Consider the following 14,642-nt stretch of genomic DNA (forward strand, 5'->3'; position numbering starts at 1 on the left):
TCTTCAGGGCAAGTTGTTTAAACAAATTTTTAATTTGTTTAAAAATGTAAACAAGTTTTTAAATGGAGTTCTTTTAAGATTAAAATTCCATTTGACCAATTTCTCCCAATTTCATTTCTCAGCTGCACTATGGTTCTAACTTGGGCTGGATGAAATGATGCAAACATTAAGGCAGTATCAATTATCTGAGCACTTTGTGAAAAAATCACGATTACTTAAAACAACTTGGCTTTTTACTACAGCTAGTCCTCAAGTTAAAGGGACATGGTGGCTCAGTGGCTGTTGCTGAGCCTGTCGATCAGAAAGGTCGGCAGTTCAGCGGTTTGAATCCCTAGTGCCGTGTAACAGAGTGAGCTTCCGTTGCTTGTCCCAGCTTCTGCCAACCTATCAGTTCGAAAGCATGTAAAAATGCAAGTAGAAAAATAGGAACCACTTTGGTGGGAAGGTAACAGGGTTCTGTTCGCCTTTGGCGTTTAGTCATGCCGGCCACATGACCATGGAGACGTCTTCAGACAGTGCTGGCTCTTTGGTTTGGAAATGGAGATGAACACTGCCCTCTAGAGTCAGGAACAACCAGCATATATGTGAGGGGAACCTTTACCTTTATCTAGTCCTCAAGTTATGACCACAATTGAGGCCAACATTTATGTTGTCAAGTGAGAAATTTATTAAGTGAGTTTTGCCCCTTTTAGGATTTTTCTTGCTACATTTGATAAATGAATCGCTGCAGTTGTTAAGTTAGTAACACGATTGTTAAGTGAATCAAGTTTCCCCATTAACTTTGCTTGTCGGAGGGTTGCAAATGTTTCACGTGACCTTGGGACATTGCAACTGTCATAAATGTGAGTCAGTTGTCAAGCATCTGAATGTAAATCATGTGACCATGGGATGCTGCAGTGGTCATAAGTGTGAAAAACGGTCATGTCACTTTTTCAGTGCCGTTGTAACTTTGAAACAGTCACTAAGTGAACTGTTTTAAGTTGAGGACTACCTGTATTTCTTGAATGGATATCTGGGCTTTAGCAAGCGCTCAGACCCATTTAATCTCAATAATACTTCTTGTGTTGAAATTGATGCGTTTGACCAATGCTCCTGTTAAAAGAAGAAATGCTTGTTTCAGAGCCACACATTTCTAAAGGGGTAATTATTAATTCAAGTGGTTTCTTCTTTCAGAGGGCAAGCGCGAAGTCTACGACCGATATGGCAAAGAAGGGCTCGTTGGTGCAGGTGAGGATTAGGGTTTTGTTGAACTAACTTGAAGGTAAACTGGGTGCTTCAAGCTGGGTGATTAAAGGAAACATAATAATCTGTACTGCCAAGAAGGGTGGGGACTGATGGGATGAGTGCTCAACAAATGTTGAAAGAAGGAAGTCATTAGCCTCTACTAGTGTACAAAATGTTTCAAATCCAGAATGTTTGGAACTCAAAACATTGTGTTTTAAGTTTGAAATGACTGTTTGGATCTTACTGAAAGGGGACAAATGTTGTTCTGACAATTTTGGGATGCCTATTTCACACACACAGACACACAGAGGGAGAGAGGAGAGAGGTGGGGAGAGAGAATAGACATATGACAAACAGTTATTCATGGGCAGATATGTGGAGACAACTGGGGAAAATCTTGAAAGCAGTTGCACACACCTTTCAAATGCCTTGCATAGTGCAGAGATGGGTTGTCAATTTTTCTATTACTGGTTCGGGCATGCTTGCTTGCCGCTTCTGCACCTGCGTCGAAGCATCTGGGCAGATGGGTGGAGCCTCCCGCCACTGCTACTACCAGTTTGCCCGATCTGGGCCGAACCAGGAGCAACCCACCTCTGGCATAGTGGTTCTACACAGACCTAGCAAGGTGGAGAACAATTGTCTAATTTGTGTGTGAATTTGAGACTTGAAAAGAGAACATGAGAGGGGTCTTCTTTAGTTGTGGAACAAAGCCATCGGATCTTCTGTGCAAATCCAGCTTTGACTAACTAAAATCTCATTGTGTCCAGGAGGTTGCTCTGATTTATTAGCTCTCCATTTTTTTTTGTAAATGGGTTTACCAAAATATTAGGCTTTTGCCTTGTTTTTGGCTTACCAGCTACAAGTCAGTGTTTTTACAATTTGCCTGGGCCTGAAAAAATGGCTAGCTGCGTTCCACTGCTACGTAGCAAATTTATGAGCCACGGTGTAATTTTCCAATATTTCAGCATCTTTGCTTTCTTACACCTACAATACATATCACAGCTTTGTCACATTTTTTCTTTGCTTTTTAAGCAGACATGTTAATACTGTTTTTCACTTGTCCTAGCTGGTTCTGCTGGTTCCAGGCCTCATCCAGGACCGGAATTCACTTTCACTTTCCGTAGTGCCCATGATGTCTTCCGAGAGTTTTTTGGAGGGCGAGATCCATTTGCTGACTTTTTTGGTAAGTGGCTATTTGTAATATTCAAGCTAGGGTTTTTTTTCCCCCCTGGGAGAAGAATGAGAAAGAAAAAGGCTCAGATGTAATTTTCTTTTGATGCAAAACAGCCAGTTCTGAAAGAAGATAAGCGATAGCACTTAGACTTCTATACCGCTTCACAGTGCTTTATAGCCCCTCTCTAAGTAGTTTACAGAGTCAGCATGTTGCCCCCAACAATCTGGGTCCTCATTTTACCTACCTTGGAAGGATGGGAGGCTGACTCAACCTTGAGCCAAGGAAGATCGAACTCTTGGCATTAAGCTGAATTAGCCTGCAATACCCCTGCACCACCACAGCTCATCAAGAAAAGAAAAAAGGAATTGACTAAGATTAGACCAAAAGCATTGAGAATATTTTTCTTGTTTTCCTTCTTGGAAACTCTAATCATTTAGATTACTTTTTCCTATAATGTGGAGGAATCTTCTCACTCACCTTCACTCTCATAAGGACTGAGCAGTTAATTCCAGGAAACACAGGTTAGACCTGGATACAACTTGAGGAGGTTGCTCTGTGGTGGAATATCTTGAGATCTACGGATGTTTCCACCTCTTTGTTTCATTCCAGATGATCCATTTGCAGACTTACGTGGACCTGTACCCCGGCATCCTGCAGCAGGGCCTTTCTTCTCCCCTTTTCCTGCATCATCGGGTAAGAAAAGAACAGTTGGAACATAGATAGTCCCCAATGCATGATCACCTATCAAGATTTCCATTGCTAAACAAGTCAGTTGTTAAACGAATGGCATCCAATTTTGTGACCCTTTTTGCCACTGTTGTTAAGTGAATCATTTGACACGACTTCGTACACAGCTTCTCCCACTGATTTTGCTTGTCAGAAGTCAACTGGGAAGATCACAAATGGTGGTCACATGACCATGGGACACTACAACTGTTGTAAATACATGCCAGTCGTCAAGCACTCAAATTTTGATCATGTGACAGCGGGGGATGGTACATCAATCATCAGTGCGAGAAGCAGTCATAAGTCACAATTTGAGTGCCATGGTAACTTCAAATGGTCACTCAATGAATGGTTGTAAGTCAAGGATCATTGGTAGTTTCTTCCTCCTTTTTGTCTCATGGGTTTGGCCAATTGTTACTTAATGGTTTTAAGTCCTCTTTTGTCTTTGTAACAGCTCCAACCTTCCTGTTTGCCTGGAATCTCAAAATAAAGCTTTGTGTATCAAGTAACAATTCCCTTGCTGGAGTACTTCCTTTTTCCTGGTCCCAGGGATGGCTATGCCATCCCTTGCAAATTATTCTGGTCAGGGGTGGGCTTTGCCCGGTTGCTGGATGGGTGTGGCCATGTTAGGCGTGGCCTGGTCGGCCTCCTGGACCATGGCGGAGGGGGGGAGCATTTTCTCCTTCCCCAGGCTCCAGAGGCTTTCCTCCAACCTCTGGGAGGGCGAAAACTGCCTTCCCCGGGCTCCTGAGGCCCCCTGGAGGCCGGAAACGGGCCTGTTTCTGGCCTTCTGGAACTTCCAGGAGGCCTGTTTTTCCCCCTCCCCAAGCCTCCGTGCAGGCCCTACACTTACCTTGCATCCAAAACGGACCACATGGAAATTCCTGGGAGGGGCGGGATGGGGCAAGGTGGGGTGGGTGGGGCCAGCCAGGGGTGGGATTTGGAGGTTCTCAGAACTGGCCATAATATTCGCTATGGGTTCTCCCGAACCTGGGCAAACCGGTAGCAGCCCACCCTTGATTCTGGTTCTCTCTCTTGTAGAGTTCTTTGCATCTTCACTTGGTCCGGGGCTCAATGCAGGAATGGGCTTCCGCTCCGTCTCCACTTCAACAAGGTTCATCAATGGCAAGCGCATCACTACCAAGAGGTAAGTTTAACTTACTATTTATTTATTTGTCACGTTGGTCACCTATTCTGGACAGTGAATCTCTTTGTGTCTTAGTGTTCGATCTGATTTGTTCTTTGTTCACCTTTCTGTCAATTTGTAAGTCTTGTAGGACAGATTTGGGATCCTCTTCAAGGATGTTCAGGCCCATTCCTTCACCATGTTTCTGGAGCCTGACCAATTTTTGCTTCATTTCTACTGTTTTATTTTTGCTTCTTCTTAAATGAGCCTCATATTATGTAACTTATAGGTGTCAAACTCACGGTGTCACGTAGCTGTCATGTGATGTATTATGACTTCCCCCCCTTCGCGGAACGGGTGGGTGTGGCCTGTGCATGATGCATTCAGCCTGCGGGCCGCCAGTTTGACACCCCTGATACAACTCATGCCTAGTGGAGGCTTGTTGCCATCCAGTATAAAAAACCTGCAGTGAGATGCAGACTTGTTCACTCATTCCAGTAAAAAAAAAAAACAATGTGGTTTGTTTTATTTGGGGCTCAAACAATTTAAGTTTAGGATGCTTTGTGCTCTCAGCCAACCATACTCTACATTTTAAGTAATGATTAAATTGGCAGTTGGTCTTACCTGAACTGCATGTTTAGAAGAAGGCATGGGAGGAGTAATACATGGGCCCTTTCGCCCTGGAGACTGAAGTAAATCTTGAGGCCATACCTCTGTTCCTCCTTCTGACCTCCCAGATTAACCGATGGATCGTAGCAGAGCACCTGGAAGGAAAGGACAGAGACAGCACAAGCACACATCCTTCCTGCCTGGCCCTGCCTGACCACTGAATTAATTCAGGCCCGTGGTGCAGTGCGCCCTAAAAAGGGGGGGGGAGGGACTCCTCCCACACCTTCTTCTAAACATGCAGTTCAGGTAAGACTAACTGCCAGTTTCCGAAGTGAGGCGTGGGAGGAGTAACACATGGGACATACCAAAGCTAGATGTCCTTGGGAGGGATTAATGGGCCTGAGCCCCTTGAGAGTCTAGGACTCCCTGCAGAACCCTCCTGCCAAAGGCTGCTTCCGTGGAGGCGTAAGCATCTAACCGGTAGTGCCTGATGAAAGGCGATGGAGAAGACCAGGCGGCAGCCCGGCAGATCTCCTCTATGGGAGCCTGGGTGGCCCAGGCTGCTGATGTGGCCACACTTCTGGTGGAGTGCGCTGTGATGCCCTCTGGGACCTGAAGTCCTCGAGTCTTGTAGGCTTGTGAGATGGCCGCTCTGATCCACCTGCTAATGGTGGCCGGGGAAACCTTGGCTCCCCGGGTGGATGGCTGAAAGGACACGAAGAGGGCTTCTGAACGCCTAAAGGGCGCCGTGCACATTAGATAGATGCACAAGGCTCTTCTGATGTCCAGCCTGTGCCAAGATCTTTCCCTATCCCTGGAGGGCTACGGACAGAAGTCCGGCAGAACTATTTCTAAAGCCCTGTGGAAGGGAGAATTGACCTTGGGCATGAACGCGGGATCCAGTCTGAGGATGACCCGGTTCTCTAGAAAGGTACAGAAGTCTGCTCTGCTGGAAAGAGCGTTGATCTCGGATACTCTCCTGGCTGAGGTGATGGCAATCAGGAAGACGACCTTAAGGGTCAGGAATTGAAGGGAAACTTCCCTCAAGGGTTCGAATGGTGCCTTCGTCAATGCCTGGAGGACCATGGGTAGGGTCCCAGATGGGGAATCGATGGACCACTGGGGGTTTCAGATTCACCGCTCCCTTAAGGAAGCACCTTAGGACCGGATGTTGGGACAAGGGTGGTGCATCCACCACCACCCCCAGGACCGTGGAGAGAGCAGAGACTTGTCTCCTAAGTGTGCTGGAGGCCAGACCTTTTTCTAGACCTTCCTGTAGGAAGTCCAGAACCTGGGGCACAGAGCCGAAGCTGGGATGATGTCCCTTGCTTGACACCAGTCCGCGAAAGCAACCCAGGAGGCGTTGTAGATGCAAGTTGTGGACTGCCTCCTGGACGCCTCGACGGTCCTAATGACCTTTGCGGAAAAATGTGTCCCTCTCAGCTGTTCCCGCTCAATCGCCAGATGGTCAGATGGAGCCACTCCGGATCCGGATGCTCCAGAGACCCCTGATGCAGGGACACCTCCCCCGGGGGAATCCTCCAGTGGGGAGCTGAGGACAGCTCCATCAGGTCTGCTAGCCAGGGATGGCATGGACAGAGGGGGGCTACTAGAATCATCTCTGCTCCCTCTGACACTAACTTCCTTAGGACCCCGGGAATGAGGGGAAGGGAAGGAAAGGCGTAGGGAAGACCTGGTGGCCATCTGCATCGAAGGGCGTCCGTGTCCATGGCTCCCTTGGACGGGAATCTCGATACAAATCTCAGCATCTGGGTGTTCGCTGGGGTTGCGAGGAGATCCACCGTCGGGTGCCTGAACCTATCGCATATCTGCAGGAAGATGCTGGGATGGAGCTGCCACTCTCCGTTGTCGACCGTCTCCCTGCTGAGCCAATCCGCTTGCTGGTTCTCTGTCCCGGAGATGTGTTCCGCTCTGATGGACTGGAGATGCCTCTCTGCCCAGTTCCCCAATCGGAGGGCCTTGTCGCGAAGGGCCTTGGCTGTTCACGTGGGCCTTGGCTGCCACGTTGTCCATCAGGACCAGGACGTGATGACCGGTCACCATGGTCTTGAAGTGATGTAGGGCCAGATGGATGGCCCTGAGCTCCAACCAGTTTATGTTGTTGCGCAAGTCTGTTGGAGTCCAGCGGCCCTGGGCTATCTGGGCCTCCAGGTGTGCTCCCCAGCCAAACAGGCTCGCATCCGTCGTGAGTACCTTCCTTGCTGGTTCCTTGAAGAGGGACCCCTTGTCTAACACTGGGGTCAGCCACCAATGGAGCGAGAGCAGCACCTGGGGTGACACTTGAACTTTGAAGTTGGCGTCGCTTGTTCCGGCTCTCTGGTATGGGAGCAGGAACCACTGAAGCTCCCTGGCGTGTAGGCGGGCTCAAGGCACAATCCCTATACAAGAAATGAATTTCTCAAGGAGCCTGGAAAGAAGAACTACAGGGACAGAGCGTAATTTGCGAATTTCATGGATGAGCTGCACAATGCTGTCCTTTCGGTCCTGGGAAAGGAAAACCTCCCCAGACACCGAATTTATAATGGATCCTAGGTGTTGGAGACTGGTAGATGGGACCAGTTGGCTCTTCTCTAGGTTGATAGAGAATCCCAGGGACCTGAGAGTGTCGATGGTGATCCCCAGTTCCTGCTTGGCAGTGTCTGGGGACCTGGCTAGGACGAGGATGTCATCCAGGTAACAAAACAGTCGGACTGGGAAGGACCGCAGATGATCCGCGGCCGCGGCCAGCACCTTGGTAAAGGTCCTGGGGGCTGAAGCCAGCCCAAAGGGAAGGGCTCTATATTGAAAATGATTGCCCTCGTGGGAAAATCTGAGGAACCTACAATGTTCCGGGGCGATTCTGATGTGAAGGTAGGCCTCCATGAGCTCGATGGAGGCCAAGAAGATGGATTTCAGGGAAGCCATCTTGAACCTATGGTAGACCACCCTGGAATTGAGCAGTTTAAGATCCAGGATGGCTCTCCACCCTCCTCAGCTTTTGGGGACCAGAAACAGGTTCGAGTAGAATCCAGAACCCTTCTCCTCCTCTGGAACCCTCTCAATGGCCCTGATATCTAACAGGTGCTTGATGGCCTTTGCCTTGGGCAAAGGTAGAATTGAGATTATAGAGCCTCCGCTCATTACCCCCCGGGTTGGGAAATGATCCTGGCTTAACCCACTGGGATTTAAGCACCTCCAGGAACAGCTCCTCCTCCTCCACCGGTGGTCTATGGAAGGGCCCCTTCTTGTTACCCCCGCTAGTGCTAGGCGTGGTAGTCACAGGGCTGGGATCTGGAGGTGTATCCAGGTCTGCTGTGGCCCTGGCCTTGCGAAGTAAAGAACTAAATAAGGAGGGAGGAAAGAGGCCAGCGATGTTGGGGGCCTCTGTTGCCTGGGCATCCTCATCCTCAGAAAACCCCACCTCCTTTAACTCACCCTCCTCTAACTCAGAGGCCTCATTGGCAGTGGAGGGGGAGGGAGACCTGGGCCCTCTGGAAACAGAGGCCCTGGAGCAATCCTGGTGACCCCTGGCCTGGTCCTGGGCAGACCCACTCCTGGAGTTCTGGGGCTGGCGTTTCATCCCAGAAGCAATCCCCTGGGCTATGGCTCTGGCTAACACCTCCTGGAAGCTTGTAGGAAGCTCAGGCAGGGAAGGCTGGAACTCTGGGGGCTGCAGATAATCCCTAGGTTCAGGGGATTGTGGTGCCAACAGCTGCCTGGCCGGACTGGGTGCCCTGCGCCCAAAGGGGTTGCTCCTCACCTCGGATGGATGTGCAGGCGAGGGGGGGGGCGATAGGGAGCTGTGCCCTCTGCCTCAGCCTCTAGGGGAATCTGGGGATGCCACACGGGTCTCTTCGAGGGCCGGAAGCCTGTGGGGGGAGCGAGATCTGGAAGGGGAAGGGCTGATGGTGGCCCTGAACCTTCTAGCGGAGGCCCTGGTGACCCGCACTTCCTTCTCAGAAGTTCCCTTCTTATGGGGCCTGGGGGTGCCTCTCTTGGCGGGGGACCTCCCTCTGGTGACTGGGGGAGCCCTCCTGGAGGTCCCCTCATCCGGATCGGAATCTACCTGTGCTCTGGGCCTGGCACCCCTGTTCCTCACCGCCTCCGCCATTGTACTCACGGTTACGCTGCTCACCACCTCCCTTCTTCTGGCCAGCTTCGCTTAGAAAGCGTGTTGGCTGCTGGGCTTTGCTCTACAGCGTTCCCTGCCGCTGATCTGCGGCCCGAATGCCGGCGCACCGCTTGGATTGGGCGCTCCCCAGAGAGCCAGCGGACTTGGGGCCTTCGAAGCCTCTTCTGGCTTCAGCGGTGTTCTCAGCGCTTTCGGCGTCCATAGAAGGAACACCGGTCACGCGCTCACTCATGTGCTCCTAAGATGGCGGAGGACCAAGATGTCGGTCGCCGATCTGCAACCCAAATCCCTGAAGCTTGGGAGCGTTGGGGGAGGAATCTGCCGGCTCCCCGGTCCTTTGATGGCCTCCTGCATGCGTAGAGTCTCCAAATGCTTTGCGTGGCCTTTTTCCCGCTTACGCAACCGTCCGGTCGCTTGGGATCGCGCTAGCCAGCGGCTTGGCTTGGCTAGCAACGCTGAGCACATCAAGGAAGGGTGAGACGATCTTCAGTAATCTTGCTAAAAAATCTGTAAAAAAGACTCTTGGAGCCTGTAGAATCCTGAAGGATTAGTAAAAAAGGCTGAACACTCCTGAAAAAAAAAAATCCTGGAAAAACCCTTGGTCTTCAAAGTGAGGGAAAGTCAGGAAAAACACTCCTTCTGGGCTGGAGACTGAGGTTAATCTGGGAGGTCAGAAGGAGGAACGGAGGTGTGGCCTCAAGATTTATCTCAATCTCCAGGGCAAAAAGGCTGGGTTAATACCCATGTTTTACTCCTCCCACGCCTCACTTCGGAAATAAACTATGGTTTAGTGCAGTATGGCATCAGGTATCAGAGTTTGTTGCAGAAATCAAATCCAGAAAGCACACACAGATAATTGATTCAACTGCATTCATTAACTTCTCTTTATATATAATATAACACATCAGTGGTGGGTTCTTACCAGTTTGGCCCCGTTTGGCCGAACCAGTAGTGGCATGCTGGCCTGGATTGCAGAACCAGCAGCAACCCAGACTGGCCACGCCTCCAAACCAGTTCCCCAGTTCCCATCTTGTCTTTGGGTTCTGTGCATGCGCAGAACAATTTCTATTAAACTGCGCATGCGCATGAAACGTGGCCATGAGCGAACCAGCAATAACACCGGCTAATACCCACCCCTGGTAAGTAAATATACAATACCAACAAGCAGAGGAGAAAACAGTTTCAGTTCAGAGAGCAGGCCAGTTTAGTTTTGTTTCTCAGCACAGACTTGCAGTTTTAGTACAGAACAGTTGGTCTAAGCCACACCCAAGCACCAAGCCATCTGGCATGGCTCTCAATCACCAAATAGTTCCCATTGGCTGACCCAGTTGCCTGGCCTATACATTGGTTGTCCTTGTTACCATGTCCTGTTCCAGCCAGTCCCCAATGGCTGACCTGTTGCTGTGTCTTATTCCAGTTCATGAATATTCTGAAATCAGGTCCAGTAGTGGGTTTCTACTGGTTCGGTGCGCTTCGGCTGAACCGGTAGTGGCATGGCGGCCTGGGTAACCGGCAGTGACCCAGGCTGGCCACACCTCCGAACTGGTTCCCCGGCAGTCGCATCTTGATTTTGATTTCTGCGTGCAGAACAATTTCTATTGAATTGTGCATGGGCATGTAGCATACATCTAGCGCATGTGCACATGAAGTGCGCCCACAAGATAACTTGCAATAACGCCGTCTAGAACCCACTCCTGATCAGGTCATACTGTACATATTGATTTGCACCAATATCTATCTAGCCCAATCCTGTTAGATACTGGGATACAGCTGTATTTCAGAGTTGGGTGGGACAATTGCCTTGAGCAAGGGCTGTCCTGCAAATATTTTACTTTTTTAATGCCAATATTTTGGCAATTAAACCTTATGGAGTGTAGGGAATGGAGAAACAAGAAAAACGATGGGAGACCTGAATTGCGCAGAGCTTCTTTCGTAGGTGCATCCATTTATATATAATGTTTACTTAGAGGTGTGCAGCATTCAAATTCAACATACCAAGTGTTTGGATGTGGAATGGTCTGCTCCTGTGAGTTGCTCCATAAAGGAGCCATGCTCAAAACACAGCTGCATGGGCTCAGGAAGAAGTGCACTTGAGTTGAGACCCTTGTCCTGTTTTAGATCTGAATACTGCATGTCTCTAACACAAGTGTGATGTGCTGTAACAGTTTCCACACGGTGCCTTGGAATTCCGTTTTGTATTGGGCTGCAATTGCTCTTGGAAAAAAAACATTACATTTACAGTTCAGGTGTGCTTCTGAATGCTGACATGACAGATTTTCTGCCCCGCCCACCTTTTCTTATGGCATTATTGGGTTTTTCCCCTCCTTTTTTCAATAACCACTGTAGGGCTCATTAGATCAGAAAGCAGGAGGTAAGTTTACAAATGATTACACGCATTCTAAGCTTCTGAGTTTTTCAATTAAGGTAATTGACCCTAGTAGCTAGCATTACAAAGCAACAAAGAAACTATTTTCCAGTGTTTTGGCATTGATCACATTTTTAACCAACAATTAGAAGTTTTTGAATCTTGAGGGGCGGAGCTGTCAAACCTGCAGCCCACAAGCAGGATGCGTCACATGCTGACCACGTCCATGCCCGGTTTAGCGAAGGAGGAAAAAAGCCCCGATATGTCACGTGACAATGCAGATTTGGCACCCCTGTGGTAGGGTTTCAATGGTATGCTGTGCCACTGGTGTTAGAGTTGCTTCTTTAATCTGAGCAGAGAGAAAGGAGTAATCCCTTTGAATGATTGGTAAATCAAGATCTATTGCATTTTTATTTTTATATTGGATACCTTGCATGTTTTTTTCTGTGTAAGCTGCTGAGAGTCCATTCAATTGCAGTGACACAGATGCATTTTATTTAACTTTATTACCAGTTTTACTCTTTACTAGTTTAATCATTACAAATGAAGTTACTTCATGAAGATTGCACAACAACCAGCTTTGTGCCATGCTGAGTTGATTTTATTTATTACATGGACTCAAAGTAAGCAGATATGCTGTCCCATGAAATAACGTCCGATTTTAACCTTTCTCTTTTTTATTAGGATCATTGAAAATGGACAAGAGAGGGTAGAAGTGGAAGAAGATGGAGAGCTGAAATCCATTCAGATTAATGGTGAGTAGCTTAGGAGGAAGAGAACTCGGAATACCTTAATAACTTCTTTATAGAAGTGCAGAATATTTTTGGCCTCCTGAGTAACAGAGTGTTGATGGATATATTTAAAAGGTTTCCATGACTACCCATATCACAGCAGTGATTCTGGGCTGTGTAGAAAGTTAAAATAAAACAACCCCAATAATAAATGTCTGAACTTATAAACAACTTGCATTAAAACAAATAGCTGGCTCAGCAAACTTAACCTCTTTTTAAAATATATATATATTTTTTATTCTTTTTAAAGAAAACAACACATACAAAACAAAGCAAGAAAAAAACAACTTTCCTCCATTTCATCAAGCATGTCGTTTGGTTACAAGTTTTTGTGCATCAATTCTTTTTTTTAAAAAAATAATTTTTTTATTTATTTATTTTCAAAACAAACATATATTGTAAAAAGTATATCAGCTGGTTATAAAAAGTTTTTGTGCATCTCTTCCACCGTCATCAAATATAATTCATATTAATTCAAATATCTTAACTCAAATATTTACTATATTGACATCATCATACCTCCGCTTTTATTTGACTACAGTTATTTAAACATCCTTCATCCTTAAGTAACCAAGATTCAATCCATAACCACATGCTGGCATTTCATTTACTTATTTATAAAATCCTCCATTAACATTAAGTCCTCATATCCTGTTTTAGCTAAACATCCATAATATACCAAAGTTTTCTAATCCTCCATGTATATAATTTATTATCATTATCCTTTCTTTATTTAACTATATCCTATATCATAGCATTTCCCCCATTAGATAAAATTTGACTGTATATAGTTTTGTTTTTTTATTATAATTATTATTATTAATAATCTTTATATATAGTCCAAAATATGTCTAACCTTCCCTTCTCATATCCAATTATTACTTATCATAACAGCTCAACATTGTATACATTACTATCATTATCAATTTTTATTTAATTATACCTATTACCAATGGATTTAACTAAGTTTAGCTAATTTTGAATTATACTCTTCCATCTATCAACCTGTATCTCTCCAATAACAGAACAGTTTTATATCTGCTGCCATTTGTGGATCCAATTCTCCAAACATCTTTTTGAACGAGTCTTTGCACCTTCTTGTTAGTGGTATCTCTCATATAATGTTGACACCCTCTTTTTGTTTCCTTTATCAGCTTGTCTTTGATTCTCAGCAGTGATATCAAATATTTTACAAATAGTATTTCATAGTCCCAAAATTCTTTGATATTTTCTTCTCCTTCTATGCCCTGTCCTTTGAAGTAAATTTTCTTTCCATTTAATTCCTCTTCAAATATTCCATTCTTTTTTCCCTCAGAAATAAACCAATTGTCACAAATATCAACAAGCTCAAATTCTTTATCTCCGTTTTCCATTTCAATTTTTTGAATTTCCATCTTATAAACGTCCTCAGTTTTTTCCTCACACTTTGTTGCCAAAAACACCAAATAATCCAATTTTTTCTGAATTCTGTCCTCTGTATCAAACACCCTCTTCAAAGCTGAAAATATAGTCTGGAAAGACGCTTGAAGAGATGCCATGTTTATACGCAGTTGTATTTTTTCTTAAAAGCTCTGAAACATTCACAAGGGAAAGCAGACCACAAAGGGAACAGCTGTACAATCTTATCAGATCTTAAGCTAGAACAGCCAAGCAATAAAAGTGTCAGGATGTAAACAGTCTAATTGTAGTCAATTAGCTTACAGCCAGTTTACAGAGAGTCAGAAGAAATGTTTGAGTAATCTATCCGTTTGAAAAGGTTTACTTAGAATCAATCCATGTGAATAACATTTAAAAAGTAAGATAACCACTGTCCAAAACCATTAGAAAGATCAAAATCGCCGCTAAGTTCTTCTGTTCTTTAATTTAAATTAGTTTAAAAAATTTTTAGGCAGTCCATTTTTCTTTAAACAATAAAATTTTCTTACCAGCTAAAAAACTTTTTCCTTCAAATTGCCCTGACTTTGTCAGCCTTAAAAGACTGGAATTTTTACTGCCAGACGAAGACTTTAAACCTGATTCTCTCGGAGATTTTGCGATATCCCCGAGATCAGCAAGATGTAATTTTCCTGTTCACCATCTCTTCGGGATGATTTAGGTCCGTTAGAACCCCCCAGCAATAAAAGTATCGAGTGCGATCTCAGAGCTTTGAGATCGCACGTCGTCTCGTTACGGCATCCAGGCTCCGCCCCCAATTCTTAAGATTAAGAATAACATCGCTGGTTTTGCATTAAACATAACTGAATATTTTGCTGTCATTGAGCATTATGTGCTCAATGTGCTCTACATGGGGCTGCCCTTGAAGAGCATCCGGCGACTTCAGCTAGTGCAGAACGCAGCCGCGCGAGTGATTGCGGGTGCACCTCGATTCACCCGCATAACACCTATCCTCCGCGAGCTGCGCTGGCTGCCTGTCGATCTCCAGATGCGCTTCAAGGTGCTATTAATCACCCATAAAGCCCTACATGGCAGTGGATCTGGATACTTGAGAGACCGCC

General features: G+C 46.2%; 1 protein-coding gene across 2 annotated transcripts in view; it reads left to right on the forward strand.

The window, feature by feature from the left end:
- LOC116509020 (dnaJ homolog subfamily B member 2-like) overlaps positions 1–14,642 on the forward strand; it is a 35,525-nt gene that overhangs the window by 13,605 nt on the left and 7,278 nt on the right. For both annotated transcript variants that reach the window (XM_032217908.1, XM_032217900.1), the window contains exons 5-9: positions 1,174–1,227; positions 2,291–2,407; positions 3,008–3,091; positions 4,166–4,271; positions 12,041–12,111. In XM_032217908.1, the coding sequence (XP_032073799.1) occupies positions 1,174–1,227; positions 2,291–2,407; positions 3,008–3,091; positions 4,166–4,271; positions 12,041–12,111 (432 nt within the window). The remainder of the gene's footprint in view (positions 1–1,173; positions 1,228–2,290; positions 2,408–3,007; positions 3,092–4,165; positions 4,272–12,040; positions 12,112–14,642) is intronic.

This window comes from Thamnophis elegans, chromosome 1 (assembly GCF_009769535.1).
Source record: "Thamnophis elegans isolate rThaEle1 chromosome 1, rThaEle1.pri, whole genome shotgun sequence".
Classification (NCBI taxonomy): domain Eukaryota; kingdom Metazoa; phylum Chordata; class Lepidosauria; order Squamata; family Colubridae; genus Thamnophis; species Thamnophis elegans.